The 24,478-nt window shown below is 44.5% G+C and overlaps 1 protein-coding gene across 2 annotated transcripts; it reads right to left on the bottom strand.

Moving 5' to 3' along the window:
* Positions 1-1,315: 1,315 nt before the first annotated feature.
* On the bottom strand, positions 1,316-24,367 carry b4galt5 (UDP-Gal:betaGlcNAc beta 1,4- galactosyltransferase, polypeptide 5). Of its 2 annotated transcripts, none has more exons than XM_011602485.2 (9): positions 23,807-24,367; positions 8,791-8,886; positions 8,430-8,543; positions 7,833-7,960; positions 6,934-7,050; positions 6,603-6,790; positions 6,309-6,431; positions 5,665-5,766; positions 1,316-5,071 (listed from the first exon to the last, which is right to left on the bottom strand). In XM_011602485.2, the coding sequence occupies exons 1-9, from the start codon at positions 23,913-23,915 to the stop codon at positions 4,924-4,926; spliced, it is 1,125 nt and encodes a 374-aa protein (XP_011600787.1). In that variant the 5' UTR covers positions 23,916-24,367; the 3' UTR covers positions 1,316-4,923. The 2 variants fall into 2 exon arrangements, with proteins under 2 accessions (XP_011600787.1, XP_003963384.2); XM_003963335.3 differs by having other exon boundaries at positions 8,767-8,886; positions 23,807-24,366.
* Between the last annotated feature and the right edge of the window lie 111 nt (positions 24,368-24,478).

Below are 24,478 nucleotides of genomic sequence, written 5' to 3'. Positions count from 1 at the left end.
ACCTCGGCGTGGCACGGCACGATGTGGCTGAATTAATAAGGGATGCGTACAGCTGGAGGACGTTGTATACACACGCCAACACAAATAGCTTGAGATCTGAAGAGGGTGGCTGGCAGCTAAGGGACACTGATGTTAGCATACCGGGCCTTGTGTTTCCCAGAGTCCATTAAGATGTGTCGTTGCCGGCCACCCTCAGCCACTCTGCCAAGGCTCTGACACACACTGCAACTATTGTTAAACGGTATGATGGAGCGGGCTCGATTTCAAGGTCTTAATAACAGAACAAGCAACAGAGCAACATATTAATTTTGCTTGTGGCGCGGCCATTTTGTCCATTATGTTTTGGAGAGTAAAAGTGTTGGAAACGATGAACTAACTTGGATCCCTGTGCAGATATCTCCTCCCTGCCACTTGGCATTTCCCCCGCTAAGAGCATAATTAAATTATCAGCTGTCACTTCTGTTAACTAGCGCAGATGCACAGCTAATGTGCTAAATGCCACAGGGCGGGAGCTGCTCCGATTCCATGAATCCTAGCTGACCTCTCTCGAAACGCATCTCATTCAGTTCTCAGTTGTTCCTCTGTGGGTGGCAGGCTGAGCCTTCACAACAAGTGTCATCTTTGTGGCTTTCCTTCCGTGCACGTGCACGCACAATCAGCTTGGTACTTATGGTCCCCATTTTCTACAAAAGTGGGACTATAAGAGGAATCAGGCCCCCAGATTTAGAACTTCATTGAGCGACTGTGGAGCGCAAGAGAACGCACAATAAAGCACTGTTCAGGAAGAGATTTCACTCGACATCTGTGCAAATCATGCGGTTTTCAGTCATTTTCTCAGTTCCCTCCCTCAGGATTTAATGAGGCTGGCAGCAATCTCTGACTTCCAGAGAGTCCCAAAAATATTCTCGATACCGCCTCCATCCTCCTCCCGAGCTTTACACTGGAAACGTATAAAAAGATTTTTGTGGAAACCATCATTTTAAGAGTAGATGTGTGTGTGTGGGGTTTAGGCTTCACGCTGCTATGAAGTTTGACAAAGTGTCCTCTTCTTTCTTGCTATATTGATACAATAAATTTGCAAGGCCAAAAAGGCTCCAAGAAAGGGACAATAATTCAGTGGTGATAACATTTGTCATGGGGGAGGTCACTGTGTTTTACATTTTATATAGGTGGCTCGCGTGCCTCCGTCGGATCCAGCAGTAATTCTCAATAGAACGACGGACCACGTGTGTGCTCGGCAGAGGAAATGGTCCCTGGCAACGATCCCCCTCCCCACCAAGAGTCGCTGAGAGTGGAAAGACAGGCGGAGTCTGCGTCCTCTGCGTCGACAGGTTTCTTTTATTGGTGTATTTTGACAATAACATTGATGGTATAAAAGAAAGTCTCCATTATACAAATTTCAATAATCAAAAAGATAATATGCCAATACACAAACAGATCCACATAAGGCTGACATCAAGATTTGACGAGTGGCTTTGAATGGCTTCAATTTAAGGAGAACAACTCCTTAGAATCAAAAAAGATATACCTTCAGTATAATAATCTATAATCTTCTTTTTTTTTATTATTTTAAGTGTCGCTTCCATACAAAAAATTAAATAAAATAATAATAAAAAAAAAAAAACTGCTTCCGGTTCAGACTGGATGTCGTCGCTGGTTTGGGTGGCTGTGAACACAAAACGCTTTGGCGGCTCTTCCCTACATTTTCGTCAGCCGTTGCCGCCAAAGAATTGAGAACTTTGTCGAAGTTTGTCACTTTGCAGCATCTTGGGAGATGCAAGGTTCTCTCGGGAATACAGGACACCTCACAGCCTATTGGATAAATCTAAGATTCGTGGGGATATTTAATAATAAAAAAAAGGGGGGGGGGGGGGGGCTGTGGTGCACTGATGTAAAAAGTTTCACTGTAGCTTCACTAAAATGGCACCAGATCCAACCCCAGCCACAAGTCTTAAGTCTAGCATCTGTAGTGATTTGAGATCTTATAATTGCTAAAACACTACACACAATATTTACAATGATCATTTTCTTGATATACATTTTTAGCCTAATTTAAATATTTTTGCTTATAAAAAATAAAAACTTGAGTGAACAAAAAAAAAAAAGAACACTGCAATAAATTAAAGCGCTTTAAGGCTGCCAGTCTTGTCAGGGGCCACCAAACAGGTCGGCCCCATCATTTAAACTGGTGCAAAATGGATCAGAGATTATGATAAAATGGAGCGATTGGAGTGAGCAGCAAACTTGGATGGATCGGTGGACATGAACCAGCAACAGAACTGGTCTCCAGTTTGATTTGGCCCAGTTAGCGCGATAGGTAAACAAAGCCTGTTGTTTGTGGTGTGGATGCTCATTCCCCATTGTGGAATAAAGAATCTAATGCTCCAAATACGTCTGTAGGAACCCATTAACACCAGACGCACACGAACAAACTGAAAAACATTCGGCTTTTGCTAAACGTCCTTGTGGCTACTGATTTAACGGCGAAAACACAGTGTAACATGTCAGGAACTGGAAAAGTACCTGTACAGGTTTCATTTTTCATAACCAGGACACAATAAATCATCAATATCAGTGCTGCAAAACCAAATCTGTGCGAAATGGAGGACAGTGAATCCTCTGAAATGTTTTTTTTTTCTAATATAATTTGACCATTTCAATCGAACACACAGGGGAGAAGAACCCTGATGCGCTACACTCCGCGGCTTCTGCCAGGCGCCTCCCGAGTTACTGGCTAGGAGGTAAACAAGCATTTTGCTGAGACAGGACCAGTGAACAAAGGAAGTGGCTTCACATAAAGTGGAGGGATCCACAGGTTGATGAACGAGAGAAGGAGGGATGCTTTGAGAGTGTCCCTCAAAGGAAGCTGCAAAAGGTCAGCACCATTAATCATCGACGGGGAGGTGCTCAGGCAGAGCCAGGGACTGCAGGCATTTGTTTGCTTTTTTAAACAGAGGCGTCTTCATCCTCCTGTGGTTGTCACACAAAATGGCCTCCTCCAACACATCTGTTCATTAGCTTAAATACACACCAGGGGGGGTCAAGTCCCATTTCATCAAAATCCTGTAAGTTGGCTGCAAATGAAATGGAACGGCTCCCCAGTCTACACAGACCTGAACCTCAGAGTCCCACACGAACACACTAGACTACAATTTTCAGTGCATCTAACACAGTCTGCCACATTTATACACCCATGAAATCATCACATCAACCCAGAGGTGGGGGGGCAACCCAAAAAATTACCCAAGTAAGAGCAAATAAATTAAAGGAGGACCGGCCTCTGGCTGTACGGCGGGAGCACACTTCCTCAAACATCCACATCCCCCCCATCCCTACAGGATCCGTGAGGAGAAATGTGTACAAGGCGAGAAATAAAGTGTGTCTGACCGAAGGAGAGGCGAAGAGGAGGAAGCGTCTGCACGTCACCGTCATACGAGGCAAATCAAAGAAACAACTGTTAGCCACTCCCGTCTGTGTCAGTGTGAATTAGGCTGAACAAACCTTTACTTGTGGTTCGCTCAGAGGTGCTTGTGGGCCAAAGACCAGCCTGAAGATAGCGAAGAGAACCTTTAACACATGGCCTGATGTCACCTGACGTGTATTTAGACCTTCTCTTTCTTGCAGTAGTGTCAGTGGAAGAGTTAACTACAGGGACGAGGATTTCACAGCACAGCAGAGGCTGAGGATGGTACCAGTGTCAAAAACAAACAAAGAAATAATGCAGAAAGAGCTTCTGTAAACACCAGATACAGCAATGTTCTCTGTCTCTAGTAAAAAAATATTGGAATTAAAAAAAAAAAAGAAAAGAAAAAAGGAGAGGCGAGTAAACATTTAGCAGGTAATGTCTGGTGATAAAATCATGAGCAGTTCACCTCCGTGGCCTGGACTTCAACCAAAAATGTCCGTCCCCACAAAGTCACCTTCACAACCTTGTCACTGACAGCAAGACAGGCCCTTTTGCATAGCTCCAACTTAAATGCACGCACGCACACACACACAAATATATAATCTGGAGATGGTGGTGTGTTTGGTTAGGCAAAGGTGTCGGATGTAGAGTTTGCATATGCACTCGATCCTTCTCTGTGGTCCAGTGCCGGTATGCTAGCACCCATGCTATTGCATCTGTATAGCGAGGAAGTCAGGTCTAAGTTCTGCTGTCCGATACCACAGCTTATTGCTAACAGGTTGAGCGTGACTCTCCGACATACAGCCTCACACGGGTGACCAGAATGTACATGAAACGTGACTATATGTTCACAAGACAAAAAAAAAAAAAAGAGTGCTGAAAGAAATGACTGAAGTTTCTAAATTAGGAATAACGCCTTTTCCCCCCCACAGTTCACGTGACAGAAAACACGTATGCTCCAGTTAGAATTTTCTCTTGCTCTCCTCACTTGTAGATTTGGCATACCTTGTGCAGAACCAGCTGCGGGAGTTCACACGGTCAAAGTTACTGTATGGCTGTGCGTGCATGCAAATATTTTCGCAGGCTAACTTTTAGAAGAGCAAGAGCGACGTCTGATACAGTGTCTCAGGAATGAACGTGTGCATCGTGACCTTTCGACAGACGGTACTATCAGTAGTTCTGGGCTAAGCTAATCATCGATGAACGAGCGAAGAGATGTTGAAAGGCCAAAATGGTGTGAAAGGCATGTGGAGACGGATAAGCCCATATGAGTGGAGTGATGGACTGTGGCACAAGCGAGTGCAGCAATTATCTATTTTTCCTCATTTCTTTTTATATGATTTCACTAACAACTTATTTGAGCTGCCTTTTTTTGCTGAAAGACAAAAGAAAACAAAGCCACGTGTCGATCAATTTTAAAAGAAAAGAAAGCGGTAAGCAGTGCTTCAACTGGTGAGATATGGCTAATCCCAGAGGACTTTGATTCCCGGGTACTTTGCAGTCCAGCTCTACCGATGTCAGTAGTTGGCTATGGGTGCGAGCTTTCTGCTCAAGGTGACTGTGATGTTGGTGTAGAGAGGCCTCCTGGACACTAGGGGGGAGTAGTTCAAATTGTTGAGACCGTCCACTCGCTGCCTCTCCCTTGAGTGGCGTAGAAGCCGATACCTGCGAGGACAGAGAATCTGTCAAACAATGAAGGACATCCCATCTGGTTAGACGGGTCTGACGAATTTCTAAAAGACAATGTGCATGAGAAAGGCTTTCATTCCTTTGACACACTTTAAATGGAGAAAGAATATCTGCTGCCTAACCCTAACCCTAACCCTAACCCTAACCCTAACCCTTAAATACAGAGACAGGGTTGTATGTTTATCTCAGGCTCAGAGGAAACCATCGCCTTAATGTCCAGAACTATTCTATTACTTTTATGGATCCCAGAGACAAGAGTATTATTGTATTTTCCCTTGTGTCATCACCCCGCTTGGTTCTGCTGTTTGTGAGTGAATCCTTCAACTGCTGTGGTTGTTTCATAAAAACTGTTTGAACAGAGCGAGCGTGTTTGGAATTCCACCCCGAAGGACACAAGCACATCACATGCAAAGTCTTTAAAAGAGTTGAATTTCACTCAAAGTCACTGTGCTGGCTGCTCATGTGACAGGCTTAAACCACATGAGCCTAAGCTGCCACTTTTAACCAAAGTAAGTGTGTGTGTGTGTGTGTGTTTGAGAGTGAGCTGTGCAGCATGTGCTGGTGCTAACCTTCCCAGGAACTGGGCTTCCCCGCGATGATGATGTGGAATTGACTTGTAGCGCCCCAGCTCTCCCCTCGGTCTGCTCACGTTGTGATTGGCGTACTGCAGCCTGTGCAAACATCCGATGGTCAGGACATCATACAATACGGGGCGAGAGCAGGATGGCACACGCAGGATTGACAGTGTGGGGAACATGATACGCACAAAAAGTCAACTCAACAATAATTAGCATTATGTACAGAATCACAACACAACTACCCCATTTAATCAGTTTCTATGTTAGAATTGGAGTGTGCGCGGCTGCCCGAGCTATTAAATAAAGAAAAGAGCCATTACAAAAGCCTGTGCACTCGGTGGATTGAGTAATGAGAACCTAGTGTAAATGATACTGTCACTCTACGCCCTGAACCGTTTGCAAAACTCTCCGAGAGCACCGCATTGTTGCAACCCAGTCTGGAGAACTCCCACTGTCTAAACGACTGTGAACACTTTTGTCTTTGCCCGCCCGCTCGCTGAGGTAATCTCTGATCTGACTGGGTGCAACACACCAGCTTGATCCCTGACGCCGGTGACAGAATCAACAACCCTGTCTGAGAGGATTACTGCTGGTGTGTCTGTGTGTGTGTATTTGAGAGTGTATGTTCCCCATACCTGTTCCACAGGTCATCGTCCTCTCCTCCCCAGCCCCAGAATGCATTAGGAAAACCATTAACCTGCTTGAACTGCTTCACCGTCAGGCCACTGACACCGCCGAAGAACTCATAATACGGGAGCCTTTGAGAGACAATTACACGCGTTACAAGTCCTTTTTAAACCGGTGATAGGAGATATTTTATACTCTACAGAGCAAGCAATAACACGGCCTCTACAAATACAGGTCATTGTGTCTAATATGACAGATTTGACTTGTTTTTCTATATAAAGAGTGTTGGTGCTACGACTCACATATAGTAGTATTTGTCTAATTTGACAGCAAAGTGGCGGGGCATGTCTGTGCAACCGTAGTAGTTCCTGTCGTTCTCCACGAGGTGGTCCACGTCATGGAAGATCAGACAGTCCCAGTCCAAGTCTTTCATGGCCTCCTTGTAGCCCACGTTGAACAACATCGCGCGGTTAAATGGTTCCGTCCCGCCCTGGAACAAACAGAGAGATAAAGCCGTTATTTTCTTTACGTTACTGTGACCACATAATGAAAAGTGAAGCACACAAACAGGATGAGAATCACTTCCTGTAGATGACAGAACCTGCAGGTGAGAATGAGTGGGTGTGCCCAAACCTGCTCTATGAGGTAAAAGGCAAACTGCAATCTCTGCTTCTGTAATACTGGAACCAGGTGTCTCAGGAGAATGGGCAGGTGCTCGTGACGGTTCCGGAACGGGACCAGTATTGCCACCTGGGGAGGGCATAAAATGCTCTGAATTACTAAAGCCAGGAAGTAGACCTGCCCGAGAAGTCGAGGAACTGACGCGACATGTTTTTGAGACAATGTTGGCAGAAGCTGCGCTACGGAAAGTTACCCAACGTGACTCGTGGGAAAAAGTATGAGTTGAGATGAAAAGTCATCCAGAAGACATCAGTCAGAGTAGGGAGGGAGAGGGAGATAGAGAGAGAGAAAGATAGAGAGAGGGAGAGAGAAAATTGGTTGTTAGAGCAAACAAAGTCCCTCTGGGTAAACTATTGGGAGGGACAAAAAGACACACACACACACACACACACACACACACAGATAGCAGATGGATCACTGTGTTACTGATTGACTGATAAGAAAAAGAGTCACACATGAGAAAATATCCAAGCCCATAAATCACTCACTGTTGTTGCACATGACTGTCATGAGTGAATGATTTAACGTAACCAGCTGCTGTAAATGAGTTAATAGGAGACATTCCCACCATCACCAGCTCTATTCACCTTTCAGAGTGAGACTGAAGGAAGCCCTCATGCAAAAATGTACAGAATTCATTATCTGGACCGATTAACTACATGGATATAGATGGTAGTTTTCATTTTTGAATCACACATGTTGAATATTAACCGGAGATCTATTTTTGTGGGACACAGAAAACCCATTATTATTAATGCATCAACTTCCCCCTTTAAACACATTTACTTTGATTCGGGTAGAAAATGTAAGCGTTGTTTCATTAAATATAGTGACGTGTCAGTTGTGTGTACCTTCCAGCGAGGTAAACAGTCTTTGGGTTTCCAGTAGCCTCCTGGGGTCACAGTCGGGTCTTTCTCCAGCAACGATCTCTCCACCTCCTCCAAAGACACCTCAGTCATGTTCACCTCCAACCGGCCCTCTGCACCAGGCAGGAAAGGGAAGAAGACAAAGCAAGGAAAGAACGTGAACAGGGAGGGGAGAGGGTTGTGCAGGATGCAGGGAAGGGTGAGGGACGAGGGGAAAATTATTCAGGAATAACACGAAGAAAATATCTTAATGTCGGGGTAGGAAACAGGGTAGAAGCACAGCAATCTGGGCTTTCACTCCCTGGGCTGAGCTATTCTTGGCGAGCACAACATATTTTCATGCATCATTGATTAAAATCTTGTAAAACACAAACATTGAACATTCCTCAACTCGTTATTAGAAAGAAATACGTGCAGAGGCCTGCTGTCAGATATAAAAGGAAACGTTACAAGGCTTATAAAATCTGGATAAATACTATTAGGTAAACTAAAGTGACTAAGTGATTTATTTTTTTTACCCCCCACTTTGCACTCGGAGATGTTACGTAACCAGGCCAGATTTAAGACAAGCTCGGCACTTACTCATGGAGGGCAGCCTCTCGGGGCAAACCTGAGATGGGAGGTAGGTGAAGCCCTCTGGAAGGTATGTGGTGGGAGGCCCGTCGCTCTCACTCATGTTGAAGTCATATGAGTAATCTAGAGTCACACACACACACACACACACACAGAGACACACACAGACACATAGAAATAAGTCGTTATCAGCATGACGTCAGAGTATCGACCTCTTTCTTTGGCAACATGCAATATATCTGGGTTACTAATTAGACTGGGACATCTACAGCCTTGATTCCATTGTTTGAGCCGGGGTTAAAACATTCCCCAGACTTTCTGTGATCGGGCGGTGCGGCTTGCTTACCTGTGCCATTGAGGCTGTACGCACCTCTGACCACCTGCTCCAGAACCTGAGCACCGATGTTCCTCATGTTCTCTCTGATCTGGATGCCTCTGGCTTGAACCATGAACACATACTCGTTCACTGCAGACAGAGAAAAGACACAGAAGATACGATAACATTATGCAGCATGATGCTAACGGTATACTGATGTACTATTATATCTCACAAACTGTCATTCCTGACAGGCGGAGATTTTACATACATAATAATTAAATAATAATAAATCAGGCATCGTCATATTTGCATAAATAGTGCATTTCATTCCTTTTATTTATTTATTTTTAAGTTCTCCCCGTTGGCCACTCTTGTGCACCGACATGCAAAAGCAGAAAGGGGGACTATTTCCACTAAACCAATGCGGGTGGGATTCTTCTCTTCTCTCTCCCAAAATTATGCGGATGTGACAAACACGTGCCTTCATGTAAAAGCATTCCGACGCCCTCCAGCTCCGACATGTCCGGCAACTATCGGAAATATCAGTGGGATCAAGTGTGAAAGCAGACGTCTCCTCTTTCAAAACCTGCTGAGTGGAATTGTGGTTCTGACATTTAGTAGGAACTTGCACTGTGGGTTGACCTAAATGCAACACAACAGTGGCCCACCTGCCTTGGAGGATGTGGTGGAGCTGCAAGGCCCCTCAAGACCACACGGCACGCCAGTCCTGCAGCAACTCCTCGACCATACCAAGCGTACAGAAAGACAGAAACTTCTGGTGGGTTTCTGATGTGGAGCAGAAGGTATCATTTCCACTCAAGCACAAATGGAAAGCCTGTTTTCTGTAACACCAGGAACACAGGTTAGGCTTTTATTTCAAAGCAACCTGCGCCCATACAACTCCAAAGTGATGGATCCGTTGGTAAAGCACCCTCCGACTGCAGCTGTCTATGGCTGTTTAATCCAATCAGTGTTTATCCCGGTATGATCCACACCCCTCTGCGGCTACACACCAGTGTAGATGTTGTTGTGTGCGCTAAGCTACAAATCTATCGCACGTGTTGTTAGGAAGCGCATTATTGCTTCCATCACATTTGTCTCCTTTTATACCGTCTGCCAGGCGTGCAGGATCGGAGACCTGTGCCGGAAATCAATGCGCTTATTTCACTTTTCTCAACTCTGAAGCAGCAGGTGAAACAAGTCTGCAAAGGGTTAACAATATCGCCGAAATAAGCACTCTCTCTGGCCACAGACATATCCCTTGTGCACAAATCCATGCACATGCACACTGGCTTTATTTATACAGCAAATTAGCACAAGACATTGTTTTAAATGATAGCCTGAGCACACAGACAACAATGGCAGCCAATAAAAAAATTATAATACAATAACGATAACGCATTGTATAAAAATATGAATACTATGTAGTGTGAGAAGTTTTAGTTCATGTAGTTTATTTGTGAAACGCAGGGTAAGAAACAGTCCATAAAGAGGCCTCATTCTTATTTGAGAGGACAACACGCTGAGTCGCATGCTTCATTAATACCCCGCTGAGGCACCGTATGATGGAAAAATGCTAAGAGGCTTCTGGACTGTGATCCAGTCCTGCAGGCACCAACATATTTTGACATGTTCTGGTGCCCCCTCAGCAGCCATCCTCAGCAGATCCAGATTTATTATCTATTTGGATCACTGTGTTGACAAATCCTGACCACAAGTATAATATCATACTGAGCTGTTTTGGTACCAGTGCTGCGAAGAAAACCAGAGTCCGGTCACTATAAACATACCTTCCCCCAAAAGGCCACACTGTTGGGTTCTTTCAAGTCTCCGTGCGCCGGGATGAAGAACGAGCACACTTAATCGACAGTATACAAAGCGGTAGACAAGCAGTTGTAAGTCTCTCTCTCGCTCTCTCTAAACATGCACTCTAGAGCTTGGAGTAATGGTTATTCCTCTGGTATTCAAGGCTACGAAGTGTGACAAATGCAATTTAACATGAGACCTGGAGTTTAGAGCAAGCTAGAGTGCTAGCCTACAATACAAGGCCATTAGCAGCAGACAAATAAGTAAGTGTGTGCAATATGTTCACATGTGTTCAGGCATCAATTCCCCGCAGAACTAAAAGATCGAACTGGAGACCAAGCCCACCATTATGGTTAGAGCCCTGCTTGCCCCCCCCCCCCACACACACACACACGCACGCACACCTGATTGTAGCCCATCAAGCATAACGGGGGACCTTGAGCGACCTTCTCCAGTACAAGTCCCGTTGAACAGGCTTTAATGGAAAGTCCCGCCCACCGCTTTGTGGCTGCAATCATCTATTTCCTTTTCCCCCCTTTCCTCTCTTACGTCTGTGTAATGCGGTCGATATCAGTTTGTCATGCCCATTTGTTCACATTGTTTAAATAAATAAGAAAAGCATGAGAATGATGGATTTGCAGCGTAGATGTTGCAGCGTGCTGTAATTTAGCGTATAGAAAATGAAAAAGGTTGCAGCCAGCACCCTGTTTTTCCCCCCCTGTGGAAGGCAATTAACCTCACATTGATAGCTCAGCAGTGGGAGCTGACCATTCCTCTTCTGGTAGCTCCCAGATAATACCCTGAAAGTTGTTTCCCCCCCAGCAGAAACGGTTTCAGCTTTAACACACACGTGCTCGCACGCGTGCACACCGAGCTTTCAGTCATTGCTTCAAGCATTTAAGCGGCCGCTTGCATAAAAGGTCATTTTTACTGCCACCGCCTATCGGTGACACCCACAGACCTGCACATGCATGGCGCCATCCAGGAAGTGGGACACTATATGTGCAAATAAATCATCTGTCAATGCTGCCTGTGCAGACAGAGTGAACTACTGATACCATTGGTGGTTCGTTTGATTAAACTGGTCGATCTCACCAGACAGGATAAGTAACAAACGGTCTTTTTTTTTCTCTCCAAATAATTGCCGCTACATTTCTAACAATCAACCAGTACAAAAACAAAACTCAAGTTTGATGGTGTTGATTAATCAGTGGCATGATTGAGAATTTGGATTTCTGGTAAGATGCAGTCTGATTTTTTTTAGTGCACAAATATTGAATCTCACCTTAAGGGATTAGAGTGTTATTATACCCAGGTTGCTGTGGATCGATACCATCATGTATTGCAGTCAACACACACACACACACACACACACACACACCCACACACACACACACACACACACACACACACACACAGAGAGCCTTACCACATCAGGAAGGAAGTTAACATTTTTTTTCTACTTAACCATCTGAAACTTTGGAAAAAAAACCAACTCAAATAGAGGAGACCATTTATTTTCCTCGCTGCTGATGATCATTTTCTCTGTTTTATTAATCACATTCATGTTCTTTAGATGAGTTTTCCTCAAGGAAATGCTGTGTTTTTCACCAAACTGAAATTTAAAGAACTGAAAAAACAGGAAAATCAGTGTGGGACTAAACCACCGACAGTCTCACTTTAATAATACACCCTTGTGCACCGCGAGACACACGCAAGAATCAAAAATTGAATGGATTTGATTAGTTAAACAAGAATAAATCAACTAACTAAACTTTTATGATAAATCCATCACTATTTCCTCTCATGTAGGCAAAAATCACAAAGGCCCACGAAGCACCTGGGCTTTATTAATATTTGCCATGTAAACATTTGGCCTGCTGATTAGATGATGTCCGTCCTAAACAGGCCAACAGATATGACCCTCTGCCATTTTTCAAAATGACAAACAGGAAGTGATTAATCTATGCCTGGAGTTCTGTTCAAACCAGCTCATCATTTCACTTCTCTTTTCACCTCTATCTTGTGCTTTCTCAAAAAATGTGTGATTTAAAATTTTGTGGTTTGAGTTTACAGGAAGGCTCAACTGTTTGGGATATGGGCGGGTTCTCAAAGGAAAGCCACAAACTGTTGAAGAACAACGGCAAAGATCCTCAGCGACTGCAAAAATTAAAAAAAAAAGCCTAATAGAAAAACTTTGCAAAATCACTTTTAGCACAGAAAAGAAAGGCGAGCGCATGCATTTGCAGCTGATGATGAGGACAATAACAGCCAATCCTTGCTATGTCACATGGTGATTGGTCATAAGTGGATCACAAGACCCTCTAAAAAGCAAACAACTGGTCTATTTAAGTGCAATGCACTTAAATACACAGGCACACGCAGTTCTTTCACACCACCCTAGAGTATATTTGTGTGGAAACACAGTGACAGGAAAACCCTTCGTCACAGAAACCTCGTCACTTGCTTGAACTTAAAGATAAATAGAGAAATAAAATCTGCAAGTGCTCCGATAACATAAACAGGCTGGTGGGCAGAGGGACAGGAAAGACAAGCAAGAGCCAGTGACTCACAGAGATAAAAGAAACATGAGATTTTCCTGAGCAAATGCAGAGAGATCATCATCTCAATTGAAGAGAAATGACATCAGTCTCTGGAATCTGTCCCACCTCCTCAGAGCATCTAAAACACAAGCGAGCCTTTCTGCTCCTCTCCGCTTCCTCCCTCCTCTTTAATTTGATTTACTCCACTGCCTCTTGCCTCCTCCCTGCTCTGTACCAAGGTTAAACAAGAGTGCTCACGACCCCGGACAATTCCACAATTTATCAATTTTAGTTTTTCCTCTTTTGCTTGATGCAACAGACGGGGAAACCACCGGCATCCTGCAACTGCAACTTTCACAGTGGTGTTTCGTGGTACCTTGTGGAATCGCCACGCTGCAGCAGTAACAGCAAAGCCACATTTTCTAAAGCCCCGAATGTCAACGGAGACATTGAGTTATTGGGCAGGTTAAGCTAAGCAACAGTAGTTTTCCATATGGGTGAATTTGGCAATCACCTTAGGGTGGCATAGCTTTCAAGCTTTATGGATCCTGCACAGGGCAAATCACCAGGACATTTCACCACCAAGTCAAGAAAAATATCATCCAGCAGACAAACAGCACAGGGACTCGAGACAACATAAACCCAACCACAGACGCACATGGAACATATTAAATGCCCGTGAAAGTCATGTAAAACAGGTCTAGTGCTGTCTCTTCACGTTGGACATGACATCATTTGTTTAAAGGATGGTATAATGGAGGGAAGAGAACAATGGTTAAAGTCCCTGTTGATCGTAACAGCACATCAGGAGGGAAGCACTGTTAGTCTTTGTCAATACTCGGTATTGTCTCTGTTGCCAGCTTCCTCTTACCCAATGGAGGAATATAGACAAATATGCAAATGAGTTCAACAACTAACTGTGAGGAGCTAAACACTGAAGTCGAATACACACACTTATCTGTGGCATTGTTTGGAATGCACCATTGCTCTGGCCTTACATGATACCTGTGTGTCCTTGATCTATGTCCATCTGATACAGTTTAAAGCCTTCCAGTTTATCATGTGACACCGATATCCTGTCAGACAACCATGCAGAGTAAACTGCTATGCTGGTATAGGTGATTGCACTTTAGACAAGCAGTCAACTCATCCAGTTTGTTTACGAAGGAGTGTATCTTCCCCATAATGAGGTTTGGATCCACACCGTCTATTTCTGACCTGGATAACACTTTTGCTTCCTCTCTTCCTGGTTCTTATCTGGAGTTTAGTTCATGAAGATTCGTAATCAAAAACCCCAGGATGTGAGATATAATTAGAGACACGCGTCTGAGGCCCTTTCCAGCTAAAGGTAATGACAGGTAATGACTCCTGACTTTGTGATTGCACAGCGTCCCAGACAATTAATATCCAGAGCAGCAGAATACAGACAAGTGCATGATTGCAAAAGCCATAATCATGTTGTCAAGAATTGATCCCACAGTACTAGAATCCATAAAACATTTAGAAATTTATTAATACTTAAAACATTAATTGCAATGATGCATAGGTGATAGAGTCTCCAAGGGGTGGTGCCTCCTTTTGAAACAAAAAAGGTAAACCTATTGAGAAACTCTCACTCCCACCATCCAAGTGTTCATTCACATTTCAGGTCCAAATTAGCTTATAAATTGGAAATACTGGTAAACGGTTGAACTGCATCAGTGCAAAACTGAAGCCAATGGAATCATTTTAATGAGTCAAATGTGAACTTTACATTCAAAGCCAGGCATCATATCAGGGAAACAAAGGGAAAGTAAATAGGAATGGATGACAACGACAGGAATATATATATATATATATATATATTAAACATGAAGTTATTTGCTGTAGGTGCAGATGCTTCAGCTTATGTGAAAGAGAGGAAAGCCCGACCACACTTCCTGTTTTCACACTTTACAGTCAAACTCAGGTTTCCTACATTTCCCTGGGTTTTTTATTATTGAGCCCTGCAGCGATTAACCCTCAGGCGGGGAGGAGGAAGCACTCCCGCCCGGTGACAGTGTTTAGCTTTCCAAACTCACGAATACCAAAGATGGAAGAAATGGAGTGCAGATGATCTGCATCAGAAGAAATCACTTCTCGACTAACCTGAGTCACAAATTAATGTTGTACAACCCTATCGTTGAAAGAATCTCAGTCACACTACAACATTCTTACTGTTGGTGAATCTAAAAATTTCAGTTCAATTCGTAGCCAAATGGGTGCACGTGTTTGTGTGAGTGTGTGTGTGTGTGTGTGTGTGTGTGTGTGTGCTGGGGAAGGGGTTCACATGTTTCTCCGTAAATGACTGACAGAGTCTGAAGCAGCTTTTTCCACCAATGTGCTGGTTTGAACACAATGAAAAAGATAGTAGCCATAAAGAGGCTGTGGCCTTCGCACTTATGACTCAAGTTATGGCTACAAGCTACATATTTGATATAGCCTATTCTCAGCACTCACACATGCTCACACAAACAGGACAGGCTCTTGTTTTTACTTTATTTTTGGCCTCACACTAGTCGCTTTGCCCCTCCGTCTGCTCTGTCATCCCAAATATGCGTGTGTGCATGCCTAACGGACTGTACATATACATGTGTGGATGACCCCCCCCCCCCCCGAGTCACCGCGTCTGCTGAAGCACAACACGAGCGAGAAACACGGCTACCGGACCCAGCCGGAGGGATTACATAAACAACACAATGTTGCCACAGCCGAGACCTCTCTTTGATTCCATGGAAGGGAGGGAGAGAGGGAAAGTGTGATCACATAAACTGAAGACAGATTGGGCACATGCATGTGTGAGAGGAGCCACTCCGGAAGGTGGAAACATTGCCACATGGTGATTGTGTACGTGTTGCGCAGAAACAGATTTTAGTGAGAAAAAAATCCCCCTGCTGTTTGTGCCCCAACTGGCCCTTGTGCTTTTGCTTCTCACTGGCCCGGAAAATGGGAAAGACGTCAGAATGTGAGCAACAAGAGGACTACTGAGAAAACCCCGGCATTCCTCAATTTCCCCGCGAATTAAAGCACGAGTATAACTGAAAATCCCGTACAGATGTGGTCTTTCCTCTGCTGTTCCTTCTTATTAAGCTCCTGAACGGTCACCTGCGTCTAAAAACTAACTTAACGGCAGCGTAAAACACAACTTTTGTGTTTTCTGACTTTTACGGCGATGACGCACGAGGTAAACTAAATAAGTCATGGTGAAGGCAGACCCATTTCTGCCCTTTTTGGTACTTGGCAGCCACCCAAGATATTCTTGTATTATTGCAGCGGTTGTTTTCAGTGACCCTACCCACACATGCAAACACACACACGCAAATGTGATGCGATCTATGCCCATCCGCTCACAGCCGCTGTACCGTCCCGCCTTTATGCGTTTTCTCTTGGCTGCTCTATATTCCTATACCCTCAAATCCCCCACAGCACTGGGATGAGGCCTCCGCACAGCTGGAAGTTACTCCCGTTGACCGAACAAATGGGCCAAAGCTGGCAGGCATCATGAAAAAAAAAGACAAAAAAAACAAATACCATGTGTTCACAGAAGCTGCATGGGTGCGGATAAAAAAACCCCCATAAACATCCTGTTGTTTTGAGCACACACCTAAAATGACTGGGTAACATAGTGTAATCGCAAAGTTATTAGTTCCCTGATGAATATCTAAGGTATTTCCCACAGTGGAAATAGGCCCATAAACATGCATTTAGACTCCAGATTTAAATGTCTCTGATAGGGACTCTAAACCACGAATACCCTAATTTGAGTCAAAACCCAGAAGAATATAATGGCCACTGCAAGCTTTCAGTGAACTGAAGCTATTGTTTTACAGTGTATGTAAATCAGCCATGGCCACCGCTGCGCTTTGTTAATTAACTAAGCTTCCCCCCTGGGGTTTAATTATAAAAGCCTCATAACAGAGCTCCTACGTAGGTTCTGTGTTGCTTGTTTTATGTGCTGCCATGGACGACCAAAGGGTAAATGCGAATGGGAACCCGCAAAGCTCTTTCTGAGCAGGGTAAAAAGAGAACCAGTCTGGGGAATACTTCAGCTGGATCACATAAGGGGAGGCTGAAGGGAGCTGGCCGTGCAGGTGTAGCTACCACTGCCTGACAGTGAGCCGGGCTGCTGTGATTACGCTGCTAAACCTACAACCGTCAGGGAGATGGCGGCAGCTGTGTCCTCTGCCTGACAGACATTTAACCTACAGTTTAGAGCCATAGAAACTGGGAATTCATCACCCTGGAGTTAATGCAGTAACACATCGGAACTTTTTCAACAATTTTCGGTTGGCACACATGCTGTAGGAAAACTCTACTTTTATGTTTTGTACATCTCTGATACATGCTTTTAGCCAAACATGAAGCAGCAGTAGAAGTCTAAGTGTCTGATCATTCTTGGCTCTCCTAAAATGGACAGGAGACTTTGGAATCATGGATGCTAATTATTTCTGGGACAGTACGCTGAACAGATGTGAGCAGAGGGCCTCCACTGAGCTGTTTTGAGGAAAGCAGGTGCCGCCACACCGCACGTGACCCCTACAATCAGAAAGCACACTCATTATGGAGAATATGGCTCATTTCCTTAATCACAAGTTACAGATCGCCTGCTCTCAAACACGTGACAGAGGAAACCATGGCAACAATCTCAACAGAAAAATAAAAGAGCTCAGGCCTTCTGTGCTTCTCCTCGGGATGCTTAGGTTACAGAAATGATTCGAGACCACCGGCCTACCTCTGTTTGTTCATCTAATGTGCGTAAGTGCTGAGCGTGTCCTTTCAGCTTCACCATCTGTTGCCGGTCAAATGACCAGACCAGTCTTAACATGAGTCATCTTACAGCAAATAATGTGAGGGACTAGAGTTACAGTGGATGTTCACGACAGGCTTGAAGTTGCCATGACATTTACCAGGTAGGCTAAACAGACCTTAAGGCTCTTGCATGTATAATGCAAGGATGGAAATGAAACTTCAGTTCGTCATTGATTGAGGTTTTGTTTTTAGTGAGGGTGCATATGAAATGTGTGATAATGTCAATATGAGTCACCATGTGTGCAGGGGGTGGTGCAATCTGTCTGCATTAAAGCTACGCAGAGCCATATCTTCCATATATTAGCATTTCCTACTCTTTTGTTATGGTAATGTGATGGCGACATGATATTTGCAAAACCCCCACACACGCAGTGCATCCATGCCATATAATGCAGTAATTGTTGCATGTTTGGACATCAAGAGCATAATATTTGTAACATCAGGTGCAGCCATTGTTAGTAGAACTTCCCCTCAGGAAAAACTAAAGTGCTGCTTATGGATTGTGGTTAAAGCACACACACACACACACACACACACACACACACACACACACACACACACACACACACACACACACACACACACACACACACAACACACACACACACACACACACAGACACACACACACACACAGACCTGTATGACCATGCCCTTTTTGTGCAAAGGGAAGCTTAATTTGAGTCCTTTATGACTATGGCAAGCAGTCCTACAGCACAAAGAGCCTACTCGGTAAACAGACCAAATCCATTCTCAGCGAGTGGGAGATCCTGGCAGTGTGTGCTTCTTCATAGACAAATATTACACTGTCAACAACAGATTCGGCTGCTCAAACTTGACATTCAGCATTTCTGTGTACATAATGTCGTCTGACTATCTGTCAAATTAATCAAGTTTTATGCGATCTGTAATGGAAGAATCAACAAATATGCACACATGGGTGGAGAGCAGAGAAAAATCTGCATTAAGACTAGAAAAACAGAACTATATGCTAAACAGAACCTATTAAAGGAAGTATAGCTTTAACAGTGTCATAAGTAAACCAGAAACTGGGCTCATGTTTATTCAGAATTGCATCGATTCTGCTTATCTTTGTGAGGCATATTTTTTAAGTGGGATGGTGGGTGTGGTAGAGGATAGTGGATAACTTATCACAAGGACAATAAAAAGTGTTTTCTCAGGCCTCTGATGAGGGTCATTCTATTGATGTTTAACTAAATTCCCTTGTTAATGGAGTTGGAAGACTTTGGACCAGCAAAAGAGTTAAAACGCATGCAAAAGCAAAGGCCTATATGGAGTATTCAGTAACTGATTTGTTGTTTACTTTAAGGAATGTGCTGATCTTTCATGAACAAAGTGCTGAAGTATTTTATACTCATTGCTAGGACACAATGCTCCTCTTAAGGAGTACAGATGTCCCAGACAGGGACACTCCATGGCTGTGACAGTAATGACCTGTCCTTTGGGGGTCTGCTGTCAACCCAATCGTCAGGGAAACAAGGATGGGCTGTTTCTGTGGTCGCCCTGACAATTAAATTTAAGAAAGGGGAGGTGGTGCTGGACAGGAACAAACCCTTGGGACCTTTAGGAGACCATGGCAACTGCAGTGAAAATGTCAAATGTCCTCCAGCTCTTCAAGTCAAATGAGTTCAGTGATCCACCTGCTGAGAAGAGTCATTTGGATTTCACACTCCTTTTTGGTTGATTTTATTTTCAGAGCCCTTTGGTTCCTTGCATATTCAATAAATAAGATGCATCATTTAACTCCGCCATCTAATTTATTCACAATGGCATCTGTCTAAAGCAGCTTGGCACCGAGGTAATATTTCACCCCTGGCCTCTGAAAATCCCACTTAAAAAAGGTTGGCACGATTGAACTAAATGGATGGATCAATTAAGCAGCAGAAGGACGGAGGATGGGGAGATGTGTGGGTGTAGCATTACAGCAGGCCTTGAGAACAAGCTGATGGATAACTTAAAGATGGCCAGAGAAACCATTCAGCACATATACAAATGAAGAGTCAACGAGGCATCACACTTACACGCAGGTGGAAATTTACCTGCCCTGTGGGTTTCACAGATAAGACACACCCATAAAGTCAAGCAAAAGTACCGACCAGCACCACTGAGAAGATGCTGATATGCTTCATGTCCCATTAGTGGTTTAGTAATAGAGATTAAGGGTTGCTTATCACACACTCCAGCTTCAGCCAATAAGAGGAAAAAGATGAAGGAGGGTTCCATGCATGAAGTTAGTGTGAACCCCCCCCCCGAACAGGAAGGATCCAAAAACACAAGCAAAGTGCTAATTGTAAAATCAAAACATGGACCTTTGGTTGTGATCAGAAAACACAGACGTTAAAACAAAGGCTTGATTTTGCAAGCGCCGGTTTTTATACAAATCTGAATTCAAATGTGAAACCGAATGCATTATTCTTTGGTAAAGATTTGTCAACACAAACTTTGATGATTGAATACTGGACATCTGCACTATTGAGGAAATGCTTAAAAACACATAATGAGAAACCAGCTGCCCTCACACTCCTTTCATGCCTGCATTGAGCCGGGAGTGTCACCATTTGGTCTGAGAGTGCACAGAAGTGCTCTGAGATATCAATAAAAGTGATGACAGGATGCCAGGCGGGTAGAGATGAACAGCAGAATCTTGCTGCAAAGGCCTCTGCAAACAAACCCCTGAAGGCAAAACTTTTAAGATCTCGTTCCTGGGCTACACTATTGTGGACTCAACGCATTGCATCGCTGACAAAGCAATAGGCCATGAAAACCAACTATAGGGCACCGGGATGTAAAACCGGACGTAAAACCACACAGTGCAAACACAGCAGACCTTATGTTTGAAAAGGTGTTCAGAAATCAGAGCATCAAAAGGAGTGATTCTCTGGGTTTCCTGTGAATTAATGACAGGAGTTAACTAAACATTTCCACCACACACACCATCAGTGAAGAGGAGTTCTTCACCACCACGAGTTAATAGCTGACTGACCCGACTGGACCGTGGCAGCTTGGAAATTACTACTTTGCCGCTAGAGCAGGTGGAGTCTGCAGGTCCGGACTATGATTTTTCTGCTCAGCTGTGTGTTTACATGCAGACTGAATGCTCCAAACAATGACGGAAATAAAAGGCAATGAAAGCACTTTATGACAGCGTCCGATCAGAAGCCTGGCCTCACCAGGCACATGTAAACAGTACCAGCTTTGCTACCATCAGCAGATGTTTTGACTGCGGTTGAAACTGATTACATCATTTCATTGTTCGACTAAATCTGAATGTTGCACTCAGGTTTCCGCACGTTAGAGCCTGGGGTCTCTTTTTGGGTTACACGGGGAAGCAACCTGAAAGTGGCCGCTGGCATCTGCACACCAGGAAAAATACCCACAATACTGCTGACAGATACATGACATTTACACCTTGGCACACAAACACATGCTGTATTCATTTGGGAAGAGGACAATGGTCTCTAAAGACAAAGGGGAGGATCTGTGCGCCTCCCTCAGTGGGAGTATGTGTGTGTTCAACAACCCTATAAATAGAGCCTGCGTCTTGCTACACTGGGATCCTCTCATGTTTTTATTAAATAAACTGCTGCCGTCGGGCCCAGCTGTGCCCTGCATTCCCAGCCTGCATCAGTCTGCACTCGTGGGCAACATCCACCCTGGGATGTCAGTGCATATGAGTGTATAGATGACAGGGAGGGGAGGGAGGCAGCCGTGAAATCATTCTGCACCGATGCCACCTGGGTCTTAGGAAGCCCCTGCTCAGGTGTTCTGCATGGCTTCCCCCACTCTGTGCGAACCAGCAGAATGCATCTATGCGATGATTCCCCTTCTCCCTCTTATTGTTTTCCAGCACATTTAAGTTCATGTAATTGGAATTAAGTCCCCCCCCCCCCCGTGAACAGCAGCCGTTAATGCGCTTGCAGCAGGAAGTCGGCTGACATGGATGGATTTGCCTGATAAATGCACACAGGAAGACAATAATGCCACCAAGTAATCTGTTATATCAAAACCACGTGGAAGAGGACATAACATTTCACACACACACACACACACACACACACACACACACACACACACACACACACACACACACACACACACACACAGTTGTTACTGTAGTGGAATTAAACACTTCTTGTTAACTGGAGACGCGTGCTTGCTGATGGGCTGCAGCCTACCTGCATTTCTCTACCACGTGCTCACAGGCCTCGACTGACACGCACCAATCACCATCTTTACCAGCAAGAAAACTCACGCCAGCTCATGGCAAAAAAAATCCTTTTGGGCGCCACCTTCTGAAGCTCCACCTGACTCTCCTCTGTGCAGCTAGTGCTGCAGCTCTGCAAGACACTCCCAGTGTAAAAAATAAAAGGACTAAACTGCAGCTTTTAGGAACGGCAGCACAGGTCGCGTGCTCCCTGCGTCCCTCCATTATTAATGAACTGGTGCTGCTGGTCCTTGTTGTTTCAGAACTAACCCCCAGTTAACCACATGGCCATTAAGGCCTTACAACGCTCAACACGATGGAGGGCTGAAACACCAAAGTGCTGCTTTCTGACGCCGTCATCATCAATATTTGAGCATTAAATATTGAACAATGAAGAGTTATTTATAACATATTTGATTTATTCCTTAATTAGCTTCACATTTAGGGGAATCATGGCTCTTTTTAGGAAACTGAGACTGGCTGTTCCTGTCTATAATGTGTCTCCATATAGAAATCGATCTGATTATTGATCAACTTGGCCACTACAGGTAAAAAGCGAGAATGGATCAATAGCCATTTGATGACTAAGAAGCTCTCTGATTTTGGAAAGGCTTCGCTTCATGTGACACGAACTCCGTTTCATGCCAGACTCAAAGAATGATGCACAGAAAAAAATTGGTAGATATTGATTTTTAACTTGTTTATAGTGTTTGTTAACTACTTTCTGTACACTGTATAATTGATTTACCGCCCACTCTTAGAAATTCAGCACAGATCCCCTCTATGGCTTCAAGGAAGTCCAAAAAAGTGCAAGTCCAAGGGGAATATTCATTTAAGGTGGCGAAAGGAGTAAATATGAATCGGTCCCTCTGATCAACCTTTGAAGGCTTTGTCTTTTCTCAAGTATTTCTTGCTAATGTTTTATGAGAATAGAACAGCTGTTTTCACAGCTTTTCTTAAGCACTTGCAGGGGATTTTTATTTAGCACTGACACAGAGTCCAAAGGCATCTAATATTTGAATAAGTTCTGGGCATACAGATAAACTCTGACTAATAAAAGGTGTTTGGCCTCCAGAGACAGCAGATGAGCCTACATAGTTTCAGGGAGGGTGAGAAATACGAAGGAGGGGGTATAAGGAACGGTGATGAGATGAATAATATACCGGTAAGTAATGGACAGAGAGATTTGGGATCTCACGTGATCACACTGGAATTACTGGTATCTAACAGATTAGCATGTTTCCTGAAACAAGAAATAAAATATTAATAACGGCCGAATCAATGACTCACAGCTTGACCTTTGCCCACCCCATAAAACAAAAACCGCACCTTCTGTCATTTTCCTACTTCGATCATCACGCCAAACATCCTTTCTTCATCAAAGCATCACATTCCGCCGTCAGTCACCATGAAACCGAATACAGACACGGGCCTTTAATATCAGCCGTGATTGCACTATTATTATCGTCTTCAGGTGCATGGTTATTATGGGATTGGCTGCTGTAACGCCGTGCTGAGATCATCGGCTATTGGGTAAGGTATGAGGCTCATGAGAGACTCCGCTCACAATATCGAGCCGGACTGTCACACATGACCAAGCAGCTCCCATCTCTACATGTGTGCGCTTAAATTAAATTAAATTAAAAGCGTCTTTTGATTTCACTTACCGATTCCTGGGGCGGAGTAGATGAAATACAATGCGGAGGTGGATAGAGAAAACAGGAATATAAGCCCAAGGAATGACCTTCTCCGAAAGCGTAAATGTGTCGGCATCATCCAGGCAGCAGAAGCACACACGCAAGGGCACGTTTACGCGTTATTAGCGACGATGGAGCAGTCCCGACGTGTTCCGACGTTAGTGGCAGCCGTCCGGGAAGGCAGAGGGTTAAATGAGCCGAGTAGGTACCCGGGTCTGCGGCAGAGGTGCAGAGCGAGGCGAATCGGAAGTCGTTCTGTGTCGAGGTGATCCTAATCAAGGAATTCAAATCCCATTCCTGTGGTGATGATTTCGGCTTCGGTGGCAACAGCGACGAGCGACGACGAGCGGGCGCAGCCTAACGTGGCGCGGCTATTTTAATTGATAGTCCATAAGTTGCCTCTCACTATGACGTTGACTGAGTTTGGCCGCTCCTGCGCTTCGCCTGCTTTGCCCGATGAATGGGGAAGCCCCTCTGCAAAATGAGCAACACCAAAGTGGGCGTTCACGGGCGCCGAGAAACAGACGCGCGCTGCCGACGCCGGCCAACGTCACCTGCCGTTCGGCAAACATCGCGCGACTTCCTGCCCGAGTCGGGAAATATGTCGCGAGCTGCTAAAGCGAACTCTTGGTGTGCAATACA

The sequence above is a fragment of the Takifugu rubripes genome, chromosome 3, assembly GCF_901000725.2.
Source record: "Takifugu rubripes chromosome 3, fTakRub1.2, whole genome shotgun sequence".
In the NCBI taxonomy this organism is placed as follows: Eukaryota; Metazoa; Chordata; class Actinopteri; order Tetraodontiformes; family Tetraodontidae; genus Takifugu; species Takifugu rubripes.
Note: the sequence above shows the minus strand (reverse complement) of the source record. Positions and strands in the feature narration are given on the sequence as shown.